This window comes from Felis catus, chromosome C1 (genome assembly GCF_018350175.1).
Source record: "Felis catus isolate Fca126 chromosome C1, F.catus_Fca126_mat1.0, whole genome shotgun sequence".
NCBI classification, from domain to species: domain Eukaryota; kingdom Metazoa; phylum Chordata; class Mammalia; order Carnivora; family Felidae; genus Felis; species Felis catus.
In genome coordinates, this window is record NC_058375.1 from 31,225,807 (window position 1) to 31,242,005 (window position 16,199).

General features: G+C 43.0%; 1 protein-coding gene across 5 annotated transcripts in view; it reads left to right on the forward strand.

The window, feature by feature from the left end:
* Positions 1 to 12,095, forward strand: part of ZMPSTE24 (zinc metallopeptidase STE24) — a 40,983-nt gene extending 28,888 nt beyond the window's left edge. For 4 of the 5 annotated variants that reach the window (XM_045035604.1, XM_045035603.1, XM_019836740.3 and 1 more), the window contains 3 exons: positions 2,835 to 2,939; positions 5,814 to 5,957; positions 9,431 to 11,169. In XM_045035604.1, the coding sequence (XP_044891539.1) occupies positions 2,835 to 2,939; positions 5,814 to 5,957; positions 9,431 to 9,655 (474 nt within the window). In that variant the 3' untranslated portion in view covers positions 9,656 to 11,169. Of the gene's footprint in view, positions 1 to 2,834; positions 2,940 to 5,813; positions 5,958 to 9,430; positions 11,170 to 11,221 lie in introns of those variants that run through there. The other variant, XM_019836741.3, reaches the window with a different exon arrangement.
* Positions 12,096 to 16,199: the final 4,104 nt, after the last annotated feature.

The window sequence follows — 16,199 nt, forward strand, 5'->3', positions numbered from 1 at the left end:
AATGGTGCTCTTTATTGTTTCTGCTAACTTACTCATTATTCCATTGTCTTCTGAAGTCTTTGGTAATTTTTATTGTGACCTCATAATGCATCACTGATTTTAATCTTTAGGAATCCTGAGGGGTCTGGGTTTAGGGTACAATCCTCAATAGAGGATTTGCATTTGCTTGGGTCATCTGTCCCCAGTGCCACCAAACCAGAAGTATTTTAATCGGTCAGCTTGGGATTTTTCTGGACCATATTATACAGATAATGAATTTGAATTTTAGTAAGAAATATTTTTTTTTCACTTTAGGTGAGACTTGACAAATTTGGTTTATTTTGCCACTGTAGTTTTTCCTAGCTCACTCTTTGACTCAGAGTGTAGCCCTTCATGGATTTGTGCGAGGGATCTCAATTTCACCTCCTCACCTTTGGCCTTTCCTTTTTTTTCTGACGTACTAAATAAACTATATATCTAAAAGGATATTTATAACTTAGTATTTTTAGATGTCTGAGGGTTTTTCAGACTATCTAGTTAGTAACATTGCCAGACTCAGGTGTCTAGGGGTGTGTGTGTGTGTTCGTGAGTGAATATGTGTGTGTACATGTGTGAGTGTGTATAAGATTAAATTGTTCATTGTGTCTTGGCACTGTTTACATTGAATCTGGGAAATTTATGAACAGAATTTTATTTGGCTTAGTAAACATTATATATCATCATCCATATGACCACCTGCCATTTATGTTTAATTTTGTAATATTGTAATAATATGCAAATGATTACATATGTGTCAACTAAAGTTATTTATCTTATTTGATTGATGAATATTGAATACTTTTACATTCATAGTTTGTAAAAGTTGAAAGTACAGGTCTTTGGCATCAGACCACTTGGCTTCAAATTCTAGACTTTGGCTTTGTGGTTAGAGGAAAATTAGTTAACTTCTCTGTGCCTAAATTTTCTCATCTATAAAGTGGTATGGTAAGAATACTTTTGTCGTGGTGATTTTGATGTATAAATGAGATAATTAAGTATTTAGCACAGAGGGCCTATGTATGTAGTCACTGTTTAATAAATGTTAGCAATTTTTGTAGTTATTTTTTTTTAATCTTTCCCAGCCCGGTCTTCATATGTGTTGAAGGGAAAAAAATTCAAATATTTTCCTTATATAATTTCTATGTCATCCATACTGCTTTTTTTTTTTTCAGGTTCTAGTGTTCTATCTTAACAGCTTCCTTCATATATCTGGTAATTCTTGGTTGTCTACTCCTTAGTAAGAGAATGGGGGCTAAAAACTTGATTGGAATCTCTGAGCCTGTAGCTAAGGCTTGTCCACTTTGAGCTTCACTGTAGGGTGACCTGGGTGGGCTTCTTGCTGGAGAACACCTGGGTATTAGTATCCTCAGGTGTTTCCTGGTAGAGTGGTCAGAGTTCCCAGGGAGTACTCATCTGATCCTCTGCCTGGGGGGTAGTGTTCTGGGAGCCCAGTGTGGGGAGAGGGCTTGGTGGGGGGGAGAGTCCTCAGTGTTCAGCATACCCTTACAGTAGCTAACCTAACACAGACGCATAGTCTGTGTACACAGACCATGCTCGTGTGCCCTGGCCCTCCACTAGGCCCACTTGCTAGTTGAAAGGTCCTCTTCTTTTACCCAGAGAGAATGAATGTTTAGGCTCCTTCCAGGGACAGGGGCAGTTGCTTTTTTGTGTAGAGTTGGAGAAGGAATCTATAGCTTTAACCACTGCTGAAACCACTCTCACTCAATTCTTATTTTAGCTGCCTTCCCCCTTCCCCAGTTCCAGAAGTACCTAGTGCTGTTAGTTCCCAAGCCCTGTGAAGACTGTGTGGGATAAATCAGGCTGCTTCTGCTTGCTGCACTGCTGGCTTGTGAGTCAGCTTTCTTTAGTCTGCTAAGTCCATATCACTTGTCCATCTGCTTTCCTGCTTCCAAAATGTTGCTGTTGTCACCTCTCCTGTTTTCCCCTTCCTTGTGGGTTTAATATCTTAAAAATCTCTTGGTCGTAGTTTTATGGGGGATTTTGTTCTTTCTGCTACCTTGACTTGGAAGTTTTGATTTTTTAAATGGCAATTCATGGTGTATTTGTGATCATAAGTGATATGTGCTTATTTGTGGATAATTTGGAAAATAGGAAAGATATAAGCTAGTTACACATCACTATAATTTCTATCACATAGAAAAAACTACTGTTGACATTTGATGTACATCATTTGTTTCTGTGTTGTTCATTTTTATGTGCACATTCACATTTTTTCGTCATTGGGATCACTATTTTTAGCTTTGTATCATGCTTTCTTCACCTAGTAAACTGTTTTCCCATGTCAGAACATAATTTTTGAAACATTTCTAACGGGTTTATAATATAGCTGTCATATAAATTTGTCATGATTTATTTAAATGTTGTCCTACTGATAAAGATTTATATTTTTTGTTTGTTTTGTTTTTTTTTAATATATGAAATTTATTGTCAAAATGGTTTCCATACAACACCCAATGCTCATCCCAAAAGGTGCCCTCCTCAATACCCATCTCCCACCCTCAAGATTTATATTTTTAACATTTGTTTTTGTTTTTGTTTTCAAATCCAAGTTAGACTGTAAGTTTCATGAAGTCAGGGAATGTCTATCTTGTTCATGATTCTCTCTCCAGTGGTTGACCCAATGTCTACCACGGAGTGATTCAGAGAATGTTTTGTTAAATGAATGAAAAGTTTTGCACAAAAGTCTGATTGTTTTTTTTTTAAGTTAGAATCTAAGAAGGGCTCTTACTGGGTTAAAAGGTATAAACTTTGTGAAGATTGTTAATAATTTATTTGCAACGTGTTCTTTGATTTAGAATAAGAAACAAGGATGTAAAAATGAGGAAGTGCTTGCTGTACTGGGCCATGAACTGGGACACTGGAAGTTGGGACACACAGTCAAAAATATCATTATCAGCCAGGTAAGTTGGGAGTGACAGTTCCCTTTTTATGGCAAGGTAGTCAGAGGAGAAGTATGGCAGGCAGGAGAGGTGGTCTAGTAGAGAGGTTAAGACGGGCTCTGTAGCCAGGATACCTGGCTTCATATCACGGCTCCTTGACTTCATCCCTGTGCCCTCAGGCAAGTTCCTTAACCTCTCTCTGCCTCCATCCCTTATTGAATGATAATACTTCCTAAGATTGATGTAAGAATTCACTGAGTTAATACATGTAAAGACTGTGGAGTAGTACTTGGAATGTGGTTAGGACTGTGTCAGTGTTGATCGTTACCACCACCATCACTGCCTGCAGAGTCACTCAGCTATGAAGATCAAGAAGCGTGAGGCTTGATAAGCTGGATTTTTTTGTAAACTTTTTTCTCCTTTAAAAGTCATTATACATCTATTGAAAAGAAGTTGGAAAAATGTAGTAAAGATAAAGAAGAAAATAACTATTCCTATAACATTCCTCCTCTGGGACCTAAATCACCTCTCTAAACCAACTGTTACCATAGTTGTCAGGCTCCAGGTGAAATAGCACTATACTCTGTTGACTGGTTTGGAGCAGGTGTGGCCTTCACTGAGTCTAAAGTAGGTCTTTGTACCTTTCTAAAGGGCCGCTGGTTCTGGAGGATTTGTAAGCCCCCATGGGCCCTTCCTGTTGCCTTGGATCTTTCAGCAGAAAATGAGTTCCTTGGCTTGAGGCTAGTTGTATGGATACATGGCAGTAGATAAGAAGATAAGTCCAAATCCAAGTTCAGAGTATTCAGTCTAAAGAGGAAAGTCTCAGCCACCTTCATGAAGAAAGGGGTCCAATGGAATTAGGCTACCCTGAGGTGGTCGGCTGGTCCCTGAGGTGTCGTACCTGATGTGGGTGGGGTTGACTGCCCCTTCTAATAGATTGGGCACTCATCAAAAGCCAGTGGGGGGAATGTCTGGGTTGTTGGCCAATGCACTGACTCCATTTCTGGCACCTTGACCACTTTGTTCAAGAGTCCCTTGACCAAGTCCTAGAGTGTCTAGGGAAAGAGGCTGACTGACATCCACAGAGCAGGTATCTTCTCCACCTTATCGACGGCCTCCTTTACCATGGACTCCTTTGGTGAACATTCACATTGGGCCAATATATCATCGTACTCTGGGCTAATTTTGGAAGTTTTTCCACATACCTCTTTTCCAGATCTTCTTGTTAGCCATCCTTGAGTTTGTTCCGAGGCCCTGATCATCCAGCCAAACCAATATTTACCCACTGCCAATGGTTTTATCCTCAGCTCAGGCCTTCTCTTCTTCCAGACTGAGTGGGCAATGAGGTATACTACTAAAGTTTCCTTCAGTGAGAGTATTTCCTTCACCACTGTTTGCCAGGAACAGCCCTGAGTGGTTCTGTAATGCCATAGCAGTTCATTTCAGCTGGTGCCAGCAAATTGTATTAAGTTATTTGTAAAATGGGCTCGGACTTTCCCTCCTCAATCAAATGATTATAGGGAGCTCCCCATGAATAGGGTTGGTTGAGGGATGGCAGAGGGTCAGGAGTTGGCATACTAGGTGTATGAGCTATCTGCTCTTTTAACTTCTGCCTTCATGACATCCTTCATTCCCGCTCGCATATATGCCACTTAGGCGTGATGTTGGGGCGCTTCAGGACATTCCAGTTTCCTGGCTAGGTGAGCCAGCATAGCATCCAGTGTAGGAGAGGCAGCTCGGTTTGCAGGGTCCTGCCGTCCCAGTCAGGAATCAGTCTCTAGTAGGGCACAGTAGCAAACCCAGAGTTGTTTTTCAGAAAGACAGTAGTTACTTGACAAAAATGATATGCATAGCTCATAATTCTAGGACCTTCATAATTCTAGGAGCTTGTCATGTGGATCCACGGGGTTGCAAGGGCTGAATGGCGAGCTGCTTGCACTTCATCCTGGGGCTGGCGAACCTTATGCTGAGCCCCACTCTAGGCCGGTAGTGTTTGAGTTCTCTGGCAAATGGTTTGGAGCAGCACCCTCAAATATGGTACCTATGGTCTCCCAAGATCCTGACCTGCCGAGGGAAAGAATCGTATTTGTTCTCTACCTTACTCCAGTACCCCTTTACTCATATTTTGGTACAGACTTTTGACTCTTTTTCTCTCATTTATTGTTAAAGACACACCATTTTTCTCTTGGACCTAACTGCTCAGTACAGCTCCAGTGGTCCTAAAAAGTATTCAAGGGAAGCTTGTTTCTTGGAGCTTCCACATCAAAGTTAGGTGGAAGGCCTTGTATCTGATTATGATTTAATGCAAACAAAGCCAGAATTCATTCTAGCCATTTAACTTTTTACAGAAAGAAAATATCTCATTGCTGTTGGCCACTTTATTATTATCATTATTTTTTTAAATGTTTTTATTTTTTTGAGAGAGAGAGAGAGAGAGAGAGAGAGAGAGAGACTGAGCGCGAGCAGGGGAGGGGCAGGGAGAGAGGGAGACACTGAATCCTAAGCAGGCTCCAGGCTCCGAGCTGTCAGCACAGAGCCTGACGTGGGGCTCAAACCGTGAACCATGAGATCATGACCTGAGCTGAAGTCGGAAGCCCAACCGACTGAGCCACCCAGGTGACCCTGCTGTTGGCCACTTCAAACCCTCAGTTATTAGAGCCTCCATTTAAGCCTGTCCTTCTAAAAAACTGTACAGCTTATACATTTGGGGAAATTTTATTTTTCTTTCTAGAATAAAACTATAAAATTACCTAAATAACTTGTTTCTCTGATTACACTAACACTATTGTTAAAATCGCACCGTGATGTCTGATTCTAGTTTTTTTTGGTATTTCTGATTCCACAGTGAAATAAATCACCTTAGTAATAACTTAGATTTTGTATCTTTCTTTCCAGATGAATTCCTTCCTCTGTTTCTTCTTGTTTGCTGTATTAATTGGTCGAAAGGAGCTTTTTTCTGCATTTGGTTTCTATAACAGCCAACCCACTCTAATTGGATTATTGATCATCTTCCAATTTATTTTTTCACCTTACAATGAGGTAATGTATAATCTTTATAATTATCTTACATATGCCCTTGTATTTCAAATCTAGAACCTTTAGGATAGTGAAAAAAGAAATAAACAAAACTGTAGTTTTAACAAGTAGATGAAACAAAACCTTTTAGTCCTTTGATTTACTGGCCAGTAGAAGAAAGTAGCAGAAAAACCCAAGCCCAAATGAACAAATGCTTGCATGCTGTTAATGGGGGAATAGTTGAGGACTAGACTTTGGTGGTGAAAACTTAGATCCTAACGTACCTCAGAGGCATGGTAGGTGGAGATTAGCTAGGAGAATGCTAAGTCCTAGATGACATATTCACCAGTGTTTGGCTGAAAATCTTCTGTGTGTGAGGGGACGAAACAATGATAGTTGAGTGCCTGTATGGCTAGATAAGGGAGGCAGTGTGACAGTGTTCCCCTGATCTTGTCCTCCGCCCATCCCCTTCAGAATGGCCTTAGGGTCCCACCACAGGCCCTCTAAGTCAGAACTGGGCGGGGTGTTATGGTAAGTGAGGCTTAAGAATCACTGCTTGGATTGCCCAGTAGGGAGACTGCATACAGGTGATACGGCATGGATTAATGAGACTGTATATTAACAAATCTGATGATGGCAGCATGTCATGATATTTGATAAATTAAGCCAGGAAATAATATTGGGGATCTTGAGTGATCTCCATTGACAAAAATTCTCTTTGAGACAGGTTGTAGAGTTAAGATTTTTAGATAAACTAAATGAATCCTATTTCTCCATTAAAAAGGGGGAGGAGGTTTGGAAGAGAAATAGGAATAGATCATATTTGCATAGCATTGTCCACATAAACTAACAAAGTTTTCCAGAACACTGAGATTTATTACCTTTAAATTCTTTTTTATTTTAACTGAGAATATTTATAAAATGCCTTATGTAGTTTGTTACTGCTTAAAGAGGTTAAAGAAAGACTTTTTTTTTTTAAGATTTTAAGTAATCTCCACACCCAGTGTGGGGCTTGAACTAACAACTCCGAGATCAAGAGTCCCATGCTCCACTGACTGAGCCAGCCAGGCACCTCTAGAGAACTTCACAGTTCAGGAGTGCCTTAAGGACACTGAGCTATGTATACTGAGTGACTCCCACTGCTCTGCTTTTGAAGCAGTTGTGCTATTTATTTAACAAATTTTTTTGTTTCTTCCCTCACTGTCAGGCTGATGATCCTGTCAGTGTGACTTTCTTGTATGTCATTATCTCTTTCTAGTTGGTATCCTTAACCTACCCTAGACGAGAAAATCAGATCATCAAACTTATTGGGTCGCAGTTACTAGATTGACTGATTCGAAGGGTCCTATTCTAAGTACAGGCATGCACAGTGTTAGTGGTTATTCTTTGCCGCAGCTAATTTGACTGCTCAGAGATTTTTGTTTTGCTTGTTTGCTCTCTTATATTGAGTGGTTGAGTTCACTTCAAAAACCACCCAAATAAATGTGGGGTATTAGAGTAATTTGAAACGTGATTAATCCGCAGAGATATTAGCAACTGTTTAAAAAATCTTGAAGAGCCCACGAGATTTGTTTCAAAAGAAGTAGGTATTTAAACAAAAAGACTTATGTTTAATTGTCAGCATTTAAGAGGGCATGATAGGATGGGGCGCCTGCCTGGGTGGCTTAGTCGTTAAGCGTCCGACTTTGGCTCAGGTCATGATCTCACAGTTCGTGGGTTCAAGCCCCACATCGGGCTCTGTGCTGACAGCCTGCTTTAGATTCTGTGTCTCCCTCTCTCTCTCTCTGCCCCTCCCCCTCCCCCACTTGTGCTCTGTCTCTTTCTCTCAAAGATAAATAAACATTAAAAAAATTTTTTTAATAAAATTTAAAAAGAGGGCATGATAAGAAAGAGCTATTTTCCTGGGAAAGATGGGGAAATTGCCCTTAATATTAAGAAAAGTTTGGCAGTGTACGGCAGAGCCACCAGGTGCAGGTTAGTAAAGAATGCTTTGCTTGGGACACTTACAATCAGGAGAAAAATTGATCCATTGATAGCTTGACGAGGACCACTTAATGATTCTGTCCCAAAAAGTCTATTCCAGATTTGGAGAGAAATTTCAGGCAGAATTCAGATATTAGCTTTGAATATGTCTAAGAAGGGATTAGGAACTCCCAGACTTCATTTTGAAACTCTCTATTTGCTAGTAGCAGTGAGAGGTACAAATGAGAGACTTTTTTAAACTTATTTTTTGTCTTAATGCTGAAGTATTTTAAGGTAAGAACTAGAACTCATGTCATTCAACCTGAAGTACTCCAGTATACAAATAAATTATTTTTCCCTCAGAAATGTGTATTTTCAAATGAAGTTTGTCCCCTTTGTAATGGTCCGTTCAGAGACTGGATATTTATTCTGGCAATGTTGTCATAGCTCAGAACATTTTAGAAAATTCTGTTTTGAGGTTGTAGACTATAGCCTCTTATATGGAATTAGTGAGCAAGAATTTTTTTTAAGTTTTTTAAAATGTTTATTTACTTTTAAGAGAGACAGAGAGAGAGAGAGAGAGAGACAGAGCATGAGTGGAGGAGGGGCAGAGAGAGGAGACACAGAATCTGAAGCAGGCTCCAGGCTCTGAGCTGTCAGCACAGAGCCGGACGTGGGGCTCGAACTCACAAACTGTGAGATCATGACCTGAGCTGAAGTTGGACACTTTAACCGACTGAGCCACCCAGGTGCCTCCCAAGAATGAATACACACACACACACACACACACACACACACACTTATTTATTTATTTTAACGTTTATTATTTTTGCGAGAGACAGAGACAGAATGAGAGTGGGTTGGGGCAGAGAGAGAGGGAGGCACAGAATCCAAAGCCGGCTCCAGGCTCCAAGCTGTCAGCACAGAGCCCGACGCGGGGCTCAAACTCACGAGCTGTGAGATCATGACCCGAGCCAAAGTTGGACGCTCAACTGACTGAGCCACCCAGGCGCTCCAAGAATATGTTTTAATAGAGAAAGAAAGAGTCTGAATAGAAATCAGCATGACTTAACTCTGACCCGGAGGAAGGTGGTGTGTGTGGGCTATGGAGGTACCAAGAATCTCAGCGTCACAGCCTTCTAGCTGTGTGACTTCCACCAAGTTATTTCACCTCTCTGAACATGACCTTCCTCATCTGTGAAACAACAGTAAGACTAATGACCATGTAGGATTGTTGGGGAATACATAAAATGCCTACAGCAGTGGCTGGCACCTGGCAGATGCTTAAAAATTAGTATTTTTTTGGTAAGAAGAACATTGATTTGGGTATATATCTGTTTCTGGTCTGTTTGCTTGGGGGAAAAGTCTCAATTTATAACAATTCCCCACCTTAGTTCCCTAAATACTAGTGATCTTCCTTTGGACCTGTTGTTTCTCTTATCCTGAGCTGGACTTTGCCCGCACGCCTTGCTCATGCGCCCGCCAGTGGCCGCAGAGGCGGGCAGTGGTCAAACCCCTTCTGTTTACTTTTTCAGGTTCTTTCTTTCTGCCTAACAGTCCTAAGCCGCAGATTTGAGTTTCAAGCCGATGCGTTTGCCAAGAAACTTGGAAAAGCTAAAGACTTATATTCTGCTTTAATCAAACTAAACAAAGATAACTTGGGATTCCCTGTTTCGGACTGGCTGTTTTCAATGTGGCATTATTCTCACCCTCCACTACTGGAGAGGCTTCAAGCTTTGGAAAGTTCAAAACAAGACTGAGGTGCCCAGGGTCTGCGACTGAAGACATTTCTGATTATTTCTGTCCTGGCAGCATGTTCCAGCTCTTGATGTTTTTAAACCTTTTTTTTTTTTTTTTTTTTTAAAGAAAAATTATTAAGTACAGAAAAACCCAGATTTAAATACATTTAATATCTCATTTCAAAAATGATTTTAATAATCCATTTCTTAAAACACTGGATGAAATTTTGAGGCTTAATGTTTTTAAAAGCATGGTTTTATCTCTAGCATCTAATTTTACCATCAGCTTTTAAAATTATTTGAGAAAATACAGAACTTGTTTTATTTACACACTTATATGGAACCTGCATATAAGGTGTTTGGGGGCTTGTGTTTAAAAGAGGAACACCACCCAGAGTTTTGTCTGTGAGGGAGTGAGACAGTGGTCCCAAATCACTGTGCTCGGACCTGAGTTGAGATTTGTTTTTACTTCCATGTTCTTGTGATCTAACCTGGTGAATCAGTGTTTTACATAAGGAAGAAAGGTAATAATTGGTAAGGCTGATGTGATTTAAATGAAACCAATTAGAAATATGTTCTGTTCTACCAAATGTCTCTGTTCCCTCTCTTGCATCACACCGATCAGGAGCTTCTAAATAGTGCTTTGAAATTAGAAATTATGTTTAGAAGGTTTTAAATCACTGGGTTTTGTTTTTGTTTTTAGGAAAATCTCCGTCTTTATCTTTCTTTCTACCTGGTGGATAGGATCTCATTACGGCATAAACTAGTATTTTTCAGAACATTTCAGCTTTTTCCTCATTTATACTCTGATTCAGTAAACAGTACATCCTTTCACTTAGCAGCAATCGCCATATTGAAAAGGTTTTGCTATTTTTAAAGTGGCAGAATGTGGAAAGAAGAACAAAAGGACATTTTAAGAGACATAGGGTGAAATACTGATGGTTCTCTTATGGTATTTCAGGAAAAAAATATAGTTTTATATCTCTTTCAAGAACAGAAGAGTTTCAGTTTTTATTTTTGTAATTTTTATCGGGAAGTCGTAAGTACTAATCAGGCCTGATTCCATTTTTGAAAATTACAGTTCTTGATGTGCAGCTAATTTTTATTTTCAAAACAAATGTCACGAAAGATTACTTTTCCAGTTTTCAAAGCTGTGTGTTTGACTGCTTCGAATCTCTGTCCATTTTCTGAATGAGAGCTTACTTTGTGCCTGGAGCTCGCACCCTCTGGTAATGTTTCCTTTCTGGGCATTCATCCCAAAGCGGATCAGCTGTGCACCTTTGGTATCTGGCCAGAAAGTCTTTTACTCAGCTGATATTTGGGTACTGCCTTTACATGGAAATATAATAAAAATAAAGCTAGTTTAGTACTGCATTATTTATTTTCCTAAGGCTAAAGAGGAGCAGTCTGATGATTTTATCCAGCACCCTTTATCTGTGAATTCACGCTGTGATAACTGCCTTTCCTTCCTTCTGTGCCTTTGAATACAAATTTCAGTTCTGCACAAGTGAAACATTAAAAATTGCCAATGCGGATTGATGGACTTTGTCCTTAATTTGACAAAATTGTGTGTCATTTGTTACCTAGACGTATGTTTGTTATCCCAGAGGGACCGAGGGCTGGTCGTGACGAGTGGGAAGAAGCGGCCCTACTGCTGAGCGACGCCACTGCCACCCTGTGCCTGATGCGCACAGCCGTCTCTGTGCCTTCCTCCTGCTCCCCTCCGGAGGGCCACCGCTTCTTGAGGTTTCCTCAGAAGCTTCCTTCGGAACCACTTGCTCCACTTCCATCAGCTCAGGTTGTCTTCGGTCTGTCTGGTCTGCTCCAGCTGCCTCTTTGGGCTCCCTTACCTGTGACAGCAATAGCTAGCTTTTTGATATGTGATTGTTTGACCTAGTCACCTCCAGTTTATGGATGGCAGAGGCACAGGGATGGCTGGCTAGTACTGATGGGTTCCCTGGATTCTGACCTGTCAGGGGCAAGAGTAGAGAGGCCAGCTAAGGAAGGAGGTGGCACTCTGTACCCTAATTCTCCCCCTAATATACAGGGGACAGGATAAAGCAGATTAAGGCCTCAGGTAAAATGGCAGGGCCTTGGCAGTGTTGATCTCTGAATAAGGTAGAGTCTGCTGAGGTAGAGTATGTACTGTCTTTTTAATTTTTTTTATTTTTTAATGTTTATTTCTGAGAGAGAGAGTGTGTGAGCGGGAGAGGGGCAGAGAGGGTGAGGGATATACAGAATCTGAAGCAAGCTCCAGGCTCGAGCTTCAGCGCAGAGCCCGATGTGGGGCTCAAACCCACGAACCGCGACACGAGATCACGACCTGAGCTGAAGTCAGATGCTTAACCACCTGAGCCACTCAGGCTCACCAAGTGTATATTGTCTTTGTATCAAACTTGGCCCTTTGCAGAAGTCTGAGAGCTACTAGTAAATTTTCCCTCTGTTGAGGATGGGAGCAGAATTCCTAGGATTAATTCAATAATGTTAGTTCCAGTGACGGTGCCAGCTCTCCTGTGGCCTTTATGTTCTCCCCATCATCCTTAATCCTGTAGGTGGCATTCCCCTCCCTGAGGAAGCCTTCTTCCATTTGGTCTTCATCAATCCTTTGGATTCTTCTGCACATATGTTTTATGTAGCTTTGACTGTTTTGAGTGTTTTATCATTATTAGCAGAAAGCTTAATGAGTACTACATGAGGGTTTTTAAGTTCTGTCCTAGGTGCTATACAAAGAAAATTACAAGGAACTTCTATCTCAAAACGTACATTTCAAGACCACAATGATGTGAGCAAGTAACTTGTGTAGCAGGCTATATATAGTTTGGTGGGAAGGCAGGTACGGCCCGTAGTGGAACGGTACCATCCTGTTCAGACAACACAGATAGGAAAGCCTCTGGGTCTTCTTATCCAGGATGGGTTCCAGGGAGGAGGATTTCCCAGTTTGACCAGAGACAGATAGGAAGATACACATTTTCTAAAAATCTGTGAAACCAGGACTGCCCACACCCAGTAAGCAGGATGAAGCTTGCAGTTGGCAGTTGGAGAGGAGAGGATTGCTAGAGGACCTGAGCAAGTTTTGAAATAGGAGTAGGAATCAGCTGAAGAAGGGTGGGGGCGGTATTCCAGGGAACAGCAGGTATAAAAACAAGAGAACTGGGCCATTTTAGGAACTGCAAGAAGTTAGGAGTGAGAAATGAGCCTGAAGAGGAAGATGGGCCAGGCCCAAGGGGCTTGTGTGCCATAATGAAGCTTACGGATATTATCCCAAATAATACTCATTTAGCTAATATAAAGTTCCTGTTAAATACTGTATATTGTTGGAGGCTGAGAATACAGCAGTGAAGAGAACAGCAACAACAAAAAAAACTGCCTTCATAGAGCTTACATTCTAACTGGGGAGACAACGGTGTTTATGGAATGAATGAATATTTGCTGAATGAGTGAAAAGGAGAGATCGACAGGGTTGGAAATGAGTTAGCGTTGGAGGTGAAGGCAGGAGTTAAAGGTGATGTGGGTTTCAGGCCTGGGCACCTGGTAGATGGTAGAACTAGTCACTGAGGTAGGGTACGCTGAAGAAGCAGTTTGGGGGAGGGGAATGACTTCAGTTTTGGACAGGTTGAGTTTGAGGTGCTTATCACATAGGGTAGGCGAAGGGGCAGAGGACACATTCTCCTCATCCACCTGGAGCTAGATCCACTAGCTTTGGTTCAAGGTGACCTCGTGAGCAGCACGACACAGGCCCAGTAACTAAGGCAACTGGCTGTGGGTCCTATCACCAACAGAAGCCTTGTTCTGTGGCTAAGAAACAAGCCCACCATTTATCCTGGGAATATTTCTGCTCCTACCCAATCTTTTAGAGCAGCCTCTGGGCTGCTGCTACACCGTTCCTGTGCATGCTTACCTGGCAGAGGGCCTCATCAGCTTCTAAGCCCGCCCAGTGCCCCGGTCTCAACACCCCCTTTGGAAAGTGCCAGAGTACCCAGCAGACAACTGGAGACCCTGTTTGTCGGTAGAACACCAGAGCTCTGGCTGAAAGCCCTTGTCACTGTTGATTTTAGCAGCGTGGGTTGGACACTGGCCATCTGGGTTGAAAGATTAGTGACTTACTAAATTACTTGAAACAAAAATCCCATCATCCGGACTCCTGGAGTTCTTCCAGGGGCAGGTTTGGGACCTGAGTGTTCGCAGGCCATATGGAGGAGAGACTGCTCGGCCTCTGAGAAGGAGCTGGGCTCTCTTGACGCAATACTGGCTTGATGCAGTTCGGGCTTCCTGAATCCCCCTTTTCCTGACTGCAAACGGGGAGGGGTGGGGGTTGAGTTCCTACTGCGTTTTTGTTGCACTAGACTTTTGTCTCTCAAGGTCCAGTAGTGGCTATTCATTCTTTTTTTTGTTTTTTAAAGTTTATTTGTTCTGAGAGAGACAGCACGAGTGGAGGAGGGGCAGAGAGAGAGGAGACAGGGAATCCCAAGCAGGCTCCCTGCCATCAGTGCGGAGCCCGATGTGAGGCTCAAACTCAGAAAATGGTGAGATCGAGATCGTGACCTGAGCTGAAAACAAGAGTCAGACGTTCAACGGACTGAGCCACCCAGGCGTACCTGGAGGTTCATTCTTGACGGGAAGGGAGGAACCTGGATGCTCTGGGCCATCTGGGAATGTGCCTCAATCACACACAAGCTGAGACCAAGTCCTTCCTGGCTTGATGATCGGTGGCGCCTTCCTTTCAGCATCCTGAACATACTAGTCATTTATTTAATAACTATTTATCGAGTACTTACCATGTGCCAGGAATGTTTCTTGTTTGGTTTTTGGTTTTGTTTTTCAAACTTTTCTCTTTTCAAAAGGGGTGTGTGTGTGTGTGAACATTTAAGTTCTATTCTTAGTTTTAATTATATAGGGCAGTGTTATCGGCTTAGTCACCATGTTACTAGATGCTCACACCTGGCACCGTTTTATGTGCTGGGGAATGGAGCAGCAAGTGAGAGACCAAAGTTGCTGCCCTATGGAGCTTATATGATGTTGTTGAATAGCAATAAATGCAAAGGAGAGATAATAAAGGGGTATCTGGAATATTGGTGGGGGCGGTGAGAAGGTCACTTTGAGTAAAGACTAGAAACAAGGGCACTGGTTGTGATGGTATTTTGGGAAAAAGCAATCTTTTGGGGAAGAGCAGGGGACACAACACTTGTGTGATGCTGGGGTCCCAGCATCAACATGAGGTCAGAGAGGCTTAGGAGAGTCATATGGATCATAAGAACATGGGTTTTTCCTTAGTGAAATTCACCCTCCAGGCTGGTGCCTAGGAATCAGCCCCCCTTTCAGCCCCTTCAGATGCCTGAGTCCTAAGGAAGGAGGTGTAACACTTGCATAAGATTTGAAATCCTCCAGTGGACCCAGTCTCTGGAAAGTTGCAGAGAGGGACATGGAAAGAGCCCCAGCCGGCGCACGAGGAAACCTCCAGGAGGCATACACTGGCTAAGCCCAAGGCTTCAGGCACTAGGACAAGTACAGTGACTTGGCTTCGGGAAGGGGGCACCCCCTCCTATTCCCACTCTCTTCCCCTCATCCCCTGAGCCTGTTCCAGCAGCCACAGCAGCAGTGGGGGCTCCTGGGGGAGGGACAGGGGAGCTGGGAGGCTGGGATACAGGATTTGCTAAAGTATTGAGGGCGAGGTCACCCCTGTGGTCCTTGGGGCTACCTCACCTTGTCTTTGTCTGTCCTGTTTGTCATTTGGGATAAGGGGGCTGAGATGTCACTGGTGTGTGTGTGTGTGTGTGTGTGTGTGTGTGTGTGTGTGTGTGTGTTGAGGCAGGGGAGGGAGGACCGGGGGTGGACTAGTGAGATGAGTTCTCTGCCCTGCTCTTCAGAGGAAAAGGGTCCCCCAGCTTGTGTGGGGACCTAGTGCCAAGTTTAGGGTGAGGTGTAGGAGGGTCCAGGCTTCAGCAAATGCTTGGACCTCAGGCTGGAGTCCTGTACCTTCAGGAAGGGCTGAGGCCAGTAGAATGCTTCATTTGGGAGAACAAATACCCAAATCAATAATGGAGCACTGGGATCGGTCGCTCCCTGAAAATCAAAGGCTCCCATCCTTGCACGGGTCCGAGGTACCCGCCATGCCCTTTCCTGCTGCTTGGGTGGCCTTGCTGGCCTACAAAGCTGTGAGGCTGGGAGTGCCCAGGGGTACTCAGATCAGATCAGATCTGAGCCAGTCTCCCCTAGACGTCCCGAGTGAAAGTGGCATGAGTGAATGTCACTTCTGCTCTAGTGATCCAGGTCCCACAGACCTGGGAACCGCTGAAGGCAAGAACCAAGTCTTTCAGTCTTTCATTACCAGTTCCTGTCCCAGGCCAGCCCACCGTGGGTAGCAGTTCTCACAGAGGACCTTCTGTGCTCTGGGCCTTGGCAAGAAGCTGGGTGTCCCCAGCTGGGACATGGCTGAAGGGATCTGCCCAAAGTTACACAGCAGGCCACCATCCGGGTCTTCCCACAGAGGTTCCTCAAATGTGCCTCCCCTTCAGGAGCCCCTGCCCACCCTGCCCCGACAGTGGCAGCAGGGAAACTCCCATCCTAG